Source organism: Entelurus aequoreus, linkage group LG15 (assembly GCF_033978785.1).
Source record: "Entelurus aequoreus isolate RoL-2023_Sb linkage group LG15, RoL_Eaeq_v1.1, whole genome shotgun sequence".
NCBI classification, from domain to species: Eukaryota; Metazoa; Chordata; class Actinopteri; order Syngnathiformes; family Syngnathidae; genus Entelurus; species Entelurus aequoreus.
In genome coordinates, this window is record NC_084745.1 from 7,667,933 (window position 1) to 7,685,138 (window position 17,206).

The window sequence follows — 17,206 nt, forward strand, 5'->3', positions numbered from 1 at the left end:
TCTGTCGCCGTCTAGAGGCCAAACTACGCCATGATTCTCTGTGCATTCCAATGCCTTCTCATGCAGTCTTATTCGGTCCCAGGGTTCTCATAGCGCCATGTGTTCTGATGATTCTCATGCTGGTGTTTGGTGGGTCGCCAGGGTTGGATCGAGATCGTGGGATGTGCCGACCGCTCGTGTTACGACCTGTCCTGTCACTCCAGAGCCACCAAGGTCCCGCTGGTGGCAGAAAAGCCCCTGAAGGAACCCATATCCTGTCTGACCATCCCCCAGCACATGGAAACAGGAGTTGAGAACATCCAGAAAGAAATCCTCCCATGAATATTGCTCCATGTTTTTGTGCATTGGTAAATCTTCCTTAACGAGGTGACACAAGGTGGTCAACGTGGTGAAGTTGGAGCCCAACAGGGGCGCCATTGGAGCGGCGTACAAGAAAGACGCCAAGCTGGTCTTTGAGTTCCTGGAGGCGTGCGACGAGAACTTCATCAGCCAGCAGGAGAAGATCCTCAATGAGAGCGGGTCAGTCTCTAGTCGCCCCCAGGGACCACTCAGGCTAGCCCCCATTGCTAACTTCCTGTTAGACTTGCTAACTTCCTGGTAGACTTCCTAACTTCCTGTTTGGGTGGCTAACTTCCTGTTTGGGTGGCTAACTTCCCACCAGCCTTGCTGGCCTGCTTGCCTTACTAACTTCCTGCTTGCCTTGCTAACTTCCTGCTAGCCTCCCGAACTTCTTGGTAGACTGGCTAACTTCTTGTTAGCCTTCCTAACTTCCTGCTAGTCTCCTGAACTTCTTGGTAGACTGGCTAACTTCCTGTTAGCCTTGCTAACTTCCTGCCAGCCTTGCTAGCTTTCTGCTACCATTGATAACTTCCTGTTAGACTTCCTAAATTCCTGGTGGACTGGCTAACTTCCTGATCGGGTGGCTAACTTCCTGGTAGACTGGCTAACTTCCTGATCGGATGGCTAACTTCCTGGTAGATGGGCTAACTTCCTGTTTGGGTGCCTAACTTCCCGCTGGCCTTACTAACTTCCCGCTGGCCTTGCTAACTTCCTGCTTACCTTGCTAACGTCCTGCTTGCCTTGCTAACTTCCTGCTAGCCCCCCCAAACTTCTTGGTCGACTGGCTAACTTTCTGCTAGCCTTGCTAACTTTCTGCCAGCCCTGGGTAATTTCTTGTCATCCTTGCTAACTTCCTGTTAGCCAGGCTAACAGGAAGTTAGTAAAGCTAACTTCTTGCCAGCCTTGCTAGCTTTCTGCTAGCCTTGCTAACTTTCTGCCAGCCCTGGGTAATTTCTTGTCATCCTTGCTAACTTCCTGTTAGCCAGGCTAACAGGAAGTTAGTAAAGCTAACTTCTTGCCAGCCTTGCTAGCTTTCTGCTACCATTGATAACTTCCTGTTAGACTTCCTAAATTCCTGGTGGACTGGCTAACTTCCTGGTAGACTGGCTAACTTCCTGGTAGACTGGCTAACTTCCTGATCGGATGGCTAACTTCCTGGTAGATGGGCTAACTTCCTGTTTGGGTGCCTAACTTCCCGCTGGCCTTCCTAACTTCCCGCTTGCCTTACTAACTTCCTGCTTGCCTTGCTAACTTCCTGCTAGCCTCCCAAACTTCTTGGTGGACTGGCTAGCTTTCTGCCAGTCTGGGTAATTTATTGTCATCCGTGGTAGCTTCCTGTTAGCCTTACTAACTTCCGGTTAGCCTTGCTAACTTCCTGATCAGGTGGTTAACTTCCTGCCAGTCTGGGGAAACTTTTTGCCAGCATTACTAATTTCCTGGTAGACTGGCTAACTTCCTGGTAGACTGGCTAACTTCCTGGTAGACTGGCTAACTTCCTGGTAGACTGGCTAACTTCCTGGTAGACGAGCTAACTTTGGTTTTTGTCATGCAATTGTTTTATTCCTACAGTGTTTGTGACTTAACACTTTTCATTTGCAGCATTTTCACATTGCTTTATATATTTCATATATGTTTTGTTGTTTAGGAACTTTACCGTGGTGACAGAAGGCAAAACCTTTAAACTTTCCAAAGACATGGTGGCTGTGAAGAGATTCCAGAAAACACTTCATGGTACGACAAGATTCCCTCAGAAGATAGAAGTGTGTTTTTACGACTAATGTGTGTGTGTGTGTGTGTGTGTGTGTGTGTGTGTGTGTCTGTGTGTGTGTGTTCCCCGCAGTGGAGGAGATTGTTCCCAACGTGATCGAGCCGTCCTTCGGCATAGGCAGGATCATGTACTCCATCTTTGAGCACTCCTTCCACACTCGGCAGGGAGATGAACAAAGAACGGTGCTCCTCTTCCTCTTCTTCTTCTTCTTCTTCTTCCCCACATTGACTCAAGCTGCCATCACACGGGAAATAATGTTCATTAACATGATTTCCTCCTCAGTATTTCAGTTTCCCTGCCACTGTCTCTCCATACAAATGTTGCATCCTCCCTCTCAGCCAAAACCAGGACTTCTCACCTTTTGTCAAGCAGCTGTGTGAGTCCACACACACACACACACACACACACACACACACACACACACACACACACACACACACACACACACACACACACACACACACACACACACGTGGCAATGATCTGGATAGCCAATTATTTGTGGATGGAGGGTGGAAGGACATGCAGGCTGAAAGTGGAAAATAAGTTCCTCTAAATGAGGAAAAATGGGAAACAGGCGGCAACCAATGTTTGGTAACACTCACACACAACACACACACACATACTAACTCACACACATCCTAACTCACACAAAACTAACACACACACTAACTCATGCACAACTAACACACATACTAACTCACACACAACTAACACACATACTAACTAACACACATACTAACTAACACACATACTAACTCACACACATCCTAACTCACACAAAACTAACACACACACTAACTCACACACAACTAACACACATACTAACTCACACACAACTAACACACATACTAACTCTCACACAACACACATACTAACTCACACACAACACACATACTAACTCACACACAACTAACACACATACTAACTCTCACACAACACACATACTAACTCACACACAACACACATACTAACTCACACACAACTAACACACATCCTAACTCACACACAACTAACACACATCCTAACTCACACAAAACTAACACACACACTAACTCATACACAACTAACACACATTCTAACTCACACACACACACACAGATTCTAACTCGCACACACACACAACTAACAGACACAACTAACACACTCACACTAACTCACACACAATTAAAACACACACACTCACACTAACACACTCACACTAACACACACAACTAACTCACACACAACTAACACACACACAACTAACACACATCCTAACTCACACACATCCTAACTCACACACAACTAACTCATACACAACTAACACACATACTAACTCACACACACACACACAGATTCTAACTCACACACACACACAACTAACAGACACAACTAACACACTCACACTAACTCACACACAATTAAAACACACACACTCACACTAACACACTCACACTAACACACACAACTAACTCACACACAACTAACACACACTCACACACAACTAACACACTCACACTAACACACACAACTAACTCACACACAACTAACACACACACACACTCACACACAACTAACACACATCCTAACTCACACACAACTAACACACATCCTAACTCACACAAAACTAACACACACACTAACTCATACACAACTAACACACATACTAACTCACACTAACTCTCACACAACTAACACACACACCCTAACTCACACACACACACACACACTCACACTAACTCACACACAACTAACACACACACACACAATAACACACACACTAACTCACACACACTAACAACTAACACACACATTAACTCACACATTTGCATCTCAATGAATCTGAATATATTTGAAATTGTTTTATTCCTTCAAAAAGTGTCTTTATTAACACAGTGAAATATTTAATCTTTTAGCCAATTAAAAAAAAATCAAATTAAAACAAATACCAAAGTTCCAAAGCATGAATTGTTTTAGTTTGATTTGAACTCTGAGATGCAATATTTAATAGTTTATTATATACATTTTTATTTTGCTTGTATCGCACACATTATCACCCACGAGTAGCCATGCTGCAGGACTGCTTGTATCGCACATTATATCACACACGAGTAACCATGCTGCAGGACCGCTTGTATCACACATGATATCACACACAAGTCAGGACTGCTTGTATCGCAAATGATATCACACACAAGTAAACACACTGCAGGACTGTTTGTATCGCACATGATATCACACACACAAGTAAAAACGCTGCAGGACCGCTTGTATCGCACATGATATCACACACAAGTAAAAACGCTGCAGGTCCGCTTGTATCGCACATGCTATCACTCAAGTAAACACACTGCAGGACTGCTTGTATCACACATGATATCACACACAGACACTCCGCTAGCCTGCTTGGATCGCACATTATATCACACACAAGTAAAAACGCTGCAGGACCGCTTGTATCGCACATGATATCACACACAAGTAAAAACGCTGCAGGACCGCTTGTATCACACATGATATCACACACAGACACTCTGCTAGCCTGCTTGTATCGCACATGATATCACACACAAGTAAAACCGCTGCAGGTCTGCTTTTTTCGCACATGTTATCATCCAAGTAAACACACTGCATGACTGCTTGTATCACACATGATATCACATACACACACCCCGCAGGCCTGCTTGTATCGCACATGATATCACACATTTTACTTTGATATCATTCCATATTTGTCTTGATGATACTGGACAGATATGTGATATCAGTATTGTATTGGCACACATGTACTGTAAATGGAAATCTTGTCATGTAGTGAATTAAAAAAGTGGTAGAGGAAGAATCTTACATACATGATGTCATTACTTCCTATATGAATATTACATACATGATGTCATTACTTCCTATATGAATATTACATACATGATGTCATTACTTCCTATATGAATCTTACATACATGTCATTACTTCCTATATGAATCTTACATACATACATGTCATTACTTCCTATATGAATCTTACATACATGATGTCATTACTTCCTATATGAATCTTACATACATGATGTCATTACTTCCTATATGAATCTTACATACATGATGTCATTACTTCCTATATGAATCTTACAAACATGATGTCATTACTTCCTATATGAATATTACATACATGATGTCATTACTTCCTATATGAATTTTACATACATGATGTCATTACTTCCTATATGAATCTTACATACATGATGTCATTACTTCCTATATGAATATTACATACATGATGTCATTACTTCCTATATGAATCTTACATACATGTCATTACTTCCTATATGAATCTTACATACATGATGTCATTACTTCCTATATGAATCTTACATACATGATGTCATTACTTCCTATATGAATATTACATACATGTCATTACTTCCTATATGAATCTTACATACATGATGTCATTACTTCCTATATGAATCTTACATACATGATGTCATTACTTCCTATATGAATATTACATACATGATGTCATTACTTCCTATATGAATTTTACATACATGATGTCATTACTTCCTATATGAATCTTACATACATGATGTCATTACTTCCTATATGAATATTACATACATGATGTCATTACTTCCTATATGAATCTTGCATACATGATGTCATTACTTCCTATATGAATATTACATACATGATGTCATTACTTCCCATATGAATATTACATACATGTCATTACTTCCTATGTGAATCTTGCATACATGATGTCATTACTTCCTATGTGAATATTACATACATGATGTCATTACTTCCTATATGAATATTACATACATTATGTCATTACTTCCTATATGAATATTACATAAATGTCATTACTTCCTATATGAATCTTACATACATGATGTCATTACTTCCTATATGAATATTACATACATGATGTCATTACTTCCTATATGAATATTACATACATGATGTCATTACTTCCTATATGAATATTACATACATGATGTCATTACTTCCTATATGAATCTTACATACATGATGTCATTACTTCCTATATGAATCTTACATACATGATGTCATTACTTCCTATATGAATATTACATACATGATGTCATTACTTCCTATATGAATCTTACATACATGATGTCATTACTTCCTATATGAATCTTACATACATGATGTCATTACTTCCTATATGAATATTACATACATGATGTCATTACTTCCTATATGAATATTACATACATGATGTCATTACTTCCTATATGAATATTACATACATGATGTCATTACTTCCCATATGAATATTACATACATGTCATTACTTCCTATGTGAATCTTGCATACATGATGTCATTACTTCCTATGTGAATATTACATACATGATGTCATTACTTCCTATATGAATATTACATACATGATGTCATTACTTCCTATATGAATCTTACATACATGTCATTACTTCCTATATGAATCTTACATACATGATGTCATTACTTCCTATATGAATCTTACATACATGATGTCATTACTTCCTATATGAATATTACATACATGATGTCATTACTTCCTATATGAATCTTACATACATGATGTCATTACTTCCTATATGAATCTTACATACATGATGTCATTACTTCCTATATGAATCTTGCATACATGATGTCATTACTTCCTATATGAATCTTACATACATGATGTCATTACTTCCTATATGAATCTTACATACATGATGTCATTACTTCCTATATGAATATTACATACATGATGTCATTACTTCCTATATGAATCTTACATACATGATGTCATTACTTCCTATATGAATCTTACATACATGATGTCATTACTTCCTATATGAATCTTACATACATGATGTCATTACTTCCTATATGAATATTACATACATGATGTCATTACTTCCTATATGAATCTTGCATACATGATGTCATTACTTCCCATATGAATATTACATACATGATGTCATTACTTCCCATATGAATATTACATACATGTCATTACTTCCTATATGAATCTTGCATACATGTCATTACTTCCTATGTGAATATTACATACATGATGTCATTACTTCCTATATGAATATTACATACATGATGTCATTACTTCCTATATGAATCTTACATACATGTCATTACTTCCTATATGAATCTTACATACATGATGTCATTACTTCCTATATGAATATTACATACATGATGTCATTACTTCCTATATGAATCTTGCATACATGATGTCATTACTTCCTATAAGAATATTACATACATGTCATTACTTCCTATATGAATATTACATACATGATGTCATTACTTCCTATATGAATATTACATACATGATGTCATTACTTCCTATATGAATATTACATACATGTCATTACTTCCTATATGAATCTTACATACATGATGTCATTACTTCCTATGTGAATATTACATACATGATGTCATTACTTCCTATATGAATATTACATACATGATGTCATTACTTCCTATATGAATCTTACATACATGTCATTACTTCCTATATGAATCTTACATACATGATGTCATTACTTCCTATATGAATCTTACATACATGATGTCATTACTTCCTATATGAATATTACATACATGATGTCATTACTTCCTATATGAATCTTACATACATGATGTCATTACTTCCTATATGAATCTTACATACATGATGTCATTACTTCCTATATGAATCTTGCATACATGATGTCATTACTTCCTATATGAATCTTACATACATGATGTCATTACTTCCTATATGAATCTTACATACATGATGTCATTACTTCCTATATGAATATTACATACATGATGTCATTACTTCCTATATGAATCTTACATACATGATGTCATTACTTTCTATATGAATCTTACATACATGATGTCATTACTTTCTATATGAATCTTACATACATGATGTCATTACTTCCTATATGAATCTTACATACATGATGTCATTACTTCCTATATGAATCTTACATACATGATGTCATTACTTCCTATATGAATATTACATACATGATGTCATTACTTCCTATATGAATCTTGCATACATGATGTCATTACTTCCTATATGAATATTACATACATGATGTCATTACTTCCCATATGAATATTACATACATGTCATTACTTCCTATATGAATCTTGCATACATGTCATTACTTCCTATGTGAATATTACATACATGATGTCATTACTTCCTATATGAATATTACATACATGATGTCATTACTTCCTATATGAATCTTACATACATGTCATTACTTCCTATATGAATCTTACATACATGATGTCATTACTTCCTATATGAATATTACATACATGATGTCATTACTTCCTATATGAATCTTGCATACATGATGTCATTACTTCCTATAAGAATATTACATACATGTCATTACTTCCTATATGAATATTACATACATGATGTCATTACTTCCTATATGAATATTACATACATGATGTCATTACTTCCTATATGAATATTACATACATGTCATTACTTCCTATATGAATCTTACATACATGATGTCATTACTTCCTATATGAATATTACATACATGATGTCATTACTTCCTATATGAATCTTGCATACATGATGTCATTACTTCCTATAAGAATATTACATACATGTCATTACTTCCTATATGAATATTACATACATGTCATTACTTCCTGTATGAATATTACATACATGATGTCATTACTTCCTATATGAATCTTACATACATGATGTCATTACTTCCTATATGAATCTTACATACATACATGACGTCATTACTTCCTATATGAATCTTACATACATGATGTCATTACTTCCTATATGAATCTTGCATACATGATGTCATTACTTCCTATATGAATATTACATACATGTCATTACTTCCTATATGAATATTACATACATGATGTCATTACTTCCTATATGAATATTACATACATGATGTCATTACTTCCTATATGAATCTTACATACATGATGTCATTACTTTCTATATGAATCTTACATACATGATGTCATTACTTTCTATATGAATCTTACATACATGATGTCATTACTTCCTATATGAATCTTACATACATGATGTCATTACTTCCTATATGAATCTTACATACATGATGTCATTACTTCCTATATGAATATTAAATACATGATGTCATTACTTCCTATATGAATCTTGCATACATGATGTCATTACTTCCTATATGAATATTACATACATGATGTCATTACTTCCCATATGAATATTACATACATGTCATTACTTCCTATATGAATCTTGCATACATGTCATTACTTCCTATGTGAATATTACATACATGATGTCATTACTTCCTATATGAATATTACATACATGATGTCATTACTTCCTATATGAATATTACATACATGTCATTACTTCCTATATGAATCTTACATACATGATGTCATTACTTCCTATATGAATATTACATACATGATGTCATTACTTCCTATATGAATCTTGCATACATGATGTCATTACTTCCTATAAGAATATTACATACATGTCATTACTTCCTATATGAATATTACATACATGATGTCATTACTTCCTATATGAATATTACATACATGATGTCATTACTTCCTATATGAATATTACATACATGTCATTACTTCCTATATGAATCTTACATACATGATGTCATTACTTCCTATATGAATATTACATACATGATGTCATTACTTCCTATATGAATCTTGCATACATGATGTCATTACTTCCTATAAGAATATTACATACATGTCATTACTTCCTATATGAATATTACATACATGTCATTACTTCCTGTATGAATATTACATACATGATGTCATTACTTCCTATATGAATCTTACATACATGATGTCATTACTTCCTATATGAATCTTACATACATACATGATGTCATTACTTCCTATATGAATCTTACATACATGATGTCATTACTTCCTATATGAATCTTGCATACATGATGTCATTACTTCCTATATGAATATTACATACATGATGTCATTACTTCCTATATGAATATTACATACATGTCATTACTTCCTATATGAATCTTGCATACATGATGTCATTACTTCCTATAAGAATATTACATACATGTCATTACTTCCTATATGAATATTACATACATGATGCCATTACTTCCTATATGAATATTACATACATGATGTCATTACTTCCTATATGAATATTACATACATGTCATTACTTCCTATATGAATCTTACATACATGATGTCATTACTTCCTATATGAATATTACATACATGATGTCATTACTTCCTATATGAATCTTGCATACATGATGTCATTACTTCCTATAAGAATATTACATACATGTCATTACTTCCTATATGAATATTACATACATGTCATTACTTCCTGTATGAATATTACATACATGATGTCATTACTTCCTATATGAATCTTACATACATGATGTCATTACTTCCTATATGAATCTTACATACATACATGACGTCATTACTTCCTATATGAATCTTACATACATGATGTCATTACTTCCTATATGAATCTTGCATACATGATGTCATTACTTCCTATATGAATATTACATACATGTCATTACTTCCTATATGAATATTACATACATGATGTCATTACTTCCTATATGAATATTACATACATGATGTCATTACTTCCTATATGAATCTTACATACATGATGTCATTACTTTCTATATGAATCTTACATACATGATGTCATTACTTTCTATATGAATCTTACATACATGATGTCATTACTTCCTATATGAATCTTACATACATGATGTCATTACTTCCTATATGAATCTTACATACATGATGTCATTACTTCCTATATGAATATTAAATACATGATGTCATTACTTCCTATATGAATCTTGCATACATGATGTCATTACTTCCTATATGAATATTACATACATGATGTCATTACTTCCCATATGAATATTACATACATGTCATTACTTCCTATATGAATCTTGCATACATGTCATTACTTCCTATGTGAATATTACATACATGATGTCATTACTTCCTATATGAATATTACATACATGATGTCATTACTTCCTATATGAATATTACATACATGTCATTACTTCCTATATGAATCTTACATACATGATGTCATTACTTCCTATATGAATCTTGCATACATGATGTCATTACTTCCTATAAGAATATTACATACATGTCATTACTTCCTATATGAATATTACATACATGATGTCATTACTTCCTATATGAATATTACATACATGATGTCATTACTTCCTATATGAATATTACATACATGTCATTACTTCCTATATGAATCTTACATACATGATGTCATTACTTCCTATATGAATATTACATACATGATGTCATTACTTCCTATATGAATCTTGCATACATGATGTCATTACTTCCTATAAGAATATTACATACATGTCATTACTTCCTATATGAATATTACATACATGTCATTACTTCCTGTATGAATATTACATACATGATGTCATTACTTCCTATATGAATCTTACATACATGATGTCATTACTTCCTATATGAATCTTACATACATACATGATGTCATTACTTCCTATATGAATCTTACATACATGATGTCATTACTTCCTATATGAATCTTGCATACATGATGTCATTACTTCCTATATGAATATTACATACATGTCATTACTTCCTATATGAATATTACATACATGATGTCATTACTTCCTATATGAATATTACATACATGATGTCATTACTTCCTATATGAATATTACATACATGTCATTACTTCCTATATGAATCTTGCATACATGATGTCATTACTTCCTATATGAATCTTGCCTACATGATGTCATTAGTGGCATCAATGACACGGTGCATGTTGATAATGTTTGCTGTCATCAGCCCAGGCGCTGACCAGAAGCGGCGTCTCTCACAAGGTGGACGACTCCTCGGGGTCCATCGGGCGGCGCTACGCCCGCTCCGACGAGATCGGCGTGGCGTTCGGCATCACCATCGACTTTGACACGGTGAAGAAGACGCCTCACACGGCCACCCTGAGGGAGCGCGACTCCATGAGGCAGATCAGAGTGCAGGTGGGAGATGACGAGGAAGAAAATAGTATTTTTATTTTGTACTTTTAATTAAGCAAAGTTCAACCATGAAAGACTTTTAATGCAAACTTATGTCAAGTAGCAGTGATGTGGAAACACCATGTTGAAGTTATTATGCCACCACAAAAGGGACAAGCGGTAGAAAATGGATCGATGTATGTATTTATGACACCAAAAGACTTCTAAAGTTTAGATATGATCAACATAGTATCAATCTCCTGATGACGAATATTAATGACGTGTTATTGATGATTATTAATTAGGGATGTCCGATAATGGCTTTTAGCCGGTATCCGATATTCCGATATTGTCCAACTGTTTAATTACTGATACCGATATCAACCGATATATACAGTCGTGGAATTAACACATTATTATGCCTAATTTGGACAACCAGGTATGGTGAAGATAAGGTACTTTAAAAAAAATGAATAAAATAAAATAAGATAAATAAATTAAAAACATTTTCTTGAATAAAAAAGAAAGTACAACAATATAAAAACAGTTACATAGAAACTAGTAATTAATGAAAATGAGTCAAATTAAGTGTTAAAGGTTAGTACTATTAGTGGAGCAGCAGCACGCACAATCATGTGTGCTTACGGACTGTATCCCTTGCAGACTGTATTGATATATATTGATATATAATGTAGGAACCACAATATTAATAACAGAAAGAAATGGGGGGAGGGAGGTTTTTTGGGTTGGTGCACTAATTGTAAGTGTATCTTGTGTTTTTTATGTTGATTTAATAAAAAAAATAATTAAAAAAAATAAATAAAAAAAACGATACAGATAATAAAAAATAAAAAAACCCGATAATTTCCGATATTACATTTTAACGCATTTATCGGCCGATAATATCGGCAGGCCGATATTAGCGGACATCCCTATTATTAATGTATTATGGATGAATATAATTATGTGTTATGAATGAATATTAATGATGGCTTGGTGATGATGAATATTCATGACGACGTGTTATCAATTAATATTTTAATGACGTGGTATTAATTAGAGATGTCCGATAATATCGGCCTGCCGATATATGCGTTAAAATGTAATATCGGAAATTATCGGTATCGTTTTTTTTATTATCGGTATCGTGTTTTTTTTTGTTTTTTTTTAATTAAATCCACATAAAAAACAAAAGATACACTTACAATTAGTGCACCAACCCAAAAAACCTCCCTCCCCCCATTTACACTCATTCACACAAAAGGGTTGTTTCTTTCTGTTATTAATATTCTGGTTCCTACATTATATATCAATATATATCAATACAGTCTGCAAGGGATACAGTCCGTAAGCACACATGATTGTGCGTGCTGCTGGTCCACTAATAGTACTAACCTTTAACACTTAATTTGACTCATTTTCATTCATTACTAGTTTATATGTAACTGTTTTTATATTGTTGTACTTTCTTTTTTATTTAAGAAAAGGTTTTTAATTTATTTATCTTATTTTACAATTAAAAAAAAAAAGTACCTTATCTTCACCATACCTGGTTGTCCAAATTAGGTATAATAATGTGTTAATTCCACGACTGCATGTATCGGTTGATATCGGTATCGGTTGATATCGGTATCGGTAATTAAAGAGTTGGACAATATCGGCATATCGGATATCGGCAAAAAGCCATTATCGGACATCCCTAGTATTAATATTTATGATGACATGGTATTGATGAATAATCATGACGTGTTATTGATGAAGTGTTACTAATATTCATGACGACATGTTATTGATGATTATTAATGTATTATGAATGAATATAATTATGTGTTATGAATGAATATTAATGATGGCTTGGTGTTGATGAATATTCATGACGACGTGTCATCGATTAATATTTTAATGACGTGGTTTTGATTATTTATGATGACGTGGTATTGATGAATAATCATGACGTGTTATTGATGAAGTGTTACTAATATTCATGACGACATGTTATTGATGATTATTAATGTATTATGAATGAATATAATTATGTGTTATGAATGAATATTAATGATGGCTTGGTGTTGATGAATATTCATGACGACGTGTCATCGATTAATATTTTAATGACGTGGTTTTGATTATTTATGATGACGTGGTATTGATTAATATTTATGACGTGGTATTGATCAATAATCATGACGTGTTAATAGTTAATATTAAGTGTCTGTTAATGAATATTCATGAATATTTAACACATTATCATGAATATTCATCAATAGCACGTCAACATGCGTATTGATCCATAAGACATCATGAATATTCATTAAAACATTAACACTTTATTTTTAATATTCATCAATAATACATCATCGTGAATATTCATCCATAACACATTACCACGTGGTTTTTGATATTCATCAATAACACGTCAATATTCATCTATAACACGTCAACATTAATATTCATTGGTAATAACTAGGGATGTCCGATAATGGCTTTTTGCCGATATTGTCCAAATATTAATTACCGATACCGATATCAACCGATACCGATATATACAGTTGTGGAATTAACACATTATTATGCCTAATTTGGACAACCAGGTATGGTGAAGATAAGGTACTTTTTTTTAAAAATGAATAAAATAAAATAAGAAATAAAATAAAAAAATTCTTGAATAAAAAAGAAAGTAAAACAATATAAAAACAGTTACATAGAAACTAGTAATGAATGAAAATGAGTAACATTAACTGTTAAAGGTTAGTATTATTAGTGGACCAGCAGCACGCACAATCATGTGTGCTTACGGACTGTATCCCTTGCAGACTGTATTGATATATATTGATATATAATGTAGGAACCAGAATATTAATAACAGAAAGAAATGGGGGGAGGGAGGTTTTTTGGGTTGGTGCACTAATTGTAAGTGTATCTTGTGTTTTTTATGTTGATTTAAAAAAAAAAAAAAAAAACGATACCGATAATAAAAAATGATACCGATCATTTCCGATATTACATTATAAAGCATTTATCGGCCGATATTATCGGAAATCTCTAGTAATAACTTGTCATGTATATTAATCGATAACACATCATCATGAATATTAAAGATGTTTTATTGATTAACATTCATTTTCTGTTGATGAATATTCATGAGGGTGTTATTGATGATGTGGTGGTGATGAATATCGCAAATGACAAGTTAATGAATATTAATGATAAAGTGTTATGGATGAATATTGATGACGATGTGTTACGAAATATACATGATGGCGTGTTATTGATGACTTAATAAATATTCATGAAAAACACATTGTCATATATATTCATCAATAACACGTCATCATAGCTAATCATTAAACACACGTCATTAATATTAATGATGGTGTTATTGATGAAATCAGGATATGTTAATGAATATTCATGATGTGTTATTGATGAATATTCATGCTGTGTTATTGCTGATTATACATCGTCATGAATATGTATCCGTAACACGTCATTATTAACATAAATCAATAAAACATCATTGATAACATTCAACCATAACGCGTCATCATTAATAACATTCATCAATAACACGTCATCATGACTAATCATTAAACACACGTCTTCATTAATATTAATGATGATGTGTTATTGATGAATTTGTGTTATGTTAATGAATATTCATGTTGTTATTGATGAATATTCATGATTGGTTATTGATTAATATTCATGTTGTGTTAGTGATGGATATTCATGATGGGTTATTGATTAATATTCATGTTGTGTTAGTGATGGATATTCATGATGGGTTATTGATTAATGTTCATGATGATGTCATGAATATTTATCTGTAACACGTCATTGTTAACATAAAACGTCATTAGTAACATTCAACCATAACACGCCGTCATGAACATTAATCAATAACACGCCATCATGAATATTCATTAAAAACACTGTCATTAATATTCATTAACATGTCATCATTAATGGTCATCAGTAACACGTCATGAATATTCATTAAAAAAAAACAATGATTAATATTTACGCCATCATGAATATTCATGTATTATTAAAGAGCGTTTATGATGGGGTGATGATGAATATTCATGATGACGTGTTATCGATGAATATTCATGAGGTTGTGTCATTAAAGAATATTGATGATTATGAATATAAATGAGGTGGGGACTTGTCCAGGGTGTACCCCGCCTTCCGCCTGATTGTAGCTGAGATAGGCTCCAGCGACCCCGAAGGCAATAAGCGGTAGAAAATGGATGGATGGATGATGACGTGTTATTGATGAATATTCACGATGACCCTATTGACGATGCTATTAACGATGCTATGAACGATGCTATGAATGATGCTATTAACGATGCTATGAATGATGCTATTAACGATGCTATTAACGATGCTATGAACGATGCTATGAATGATGCTATTAACGATGCTATGAATGATGCTATTAACGATGCTATTAACGATGCTATGAATGATGCTATTAACGATGCTATGAATGATGCTATTAACGATGCTATGAATGATGCTATTAACGATGCTATTAACGATGCTATGAATGATGCTATAAATGATGCTATTAACGATGCTATTAACGATGCTATGAATGATGCTATTAACGATGCTATGAATGATGCTATTAATGATGCTATGAATGATGCTATTAACGATGCTATGAATGATGCTATTAACGATGCTATGAATGATGCTATGAACGATGCTATGAACGATGCTATTAACGATGCTATTAACGATGCTATTAACGATGCTATGAATGATGCTATTAACGATGCTATGAATGATGCTATTAACGATGCTATGAATGATGCTATTAACGATGCTATGAATGATGCTATTAACGATGCTATTAACGATGCTATGAATGATGCTATTAACGATGCTATGAATGATGCTATTAACGATGCTATGAATGATGCTATTAACGATGCTATTAAGGATGCTATGAATGATGCTATTAACGATGCTATTAACGATGCTATGAATGATGCTATTA

At 33.7% G+C, this 17,206-nt stretch overlaps 1 protein-coding gene across 1 annotated transcript in view; it reads left to right on the forward strand.

Moving 5' to 3' along the window:
* Positions 1-17,206, forward strand: part of LOC133629741 (glycine--tRNA ligase-like) — a 37,398-nt gene that overhangs the window by 18,508 nt on the left and 1,684 nt on the right. The window contains exons 11-16 of the mRNA XM_062020696.1: positions 142-248; positions 373-519; positions 1,985-2,070; positions 2,180-2,289; positions 2,390-2,483; positions 12,029-12,219. Of these exons, the coding sequence (XP_061876680.1) occupies positions 142-248; positions 373-519; positions 1,985-2,070; positions 2,180-2,289; positions 2,390-2,483; positions 12,029-12,219 (735 nt within the window). The remainder of the gene's footprint in view (positions 1-141; positions 249-372; positions 520-1,984; positions 2,071-2,179; positions 2,290-2,389; positions 2,484-12,028; positions 12,220-17,206) is intronic.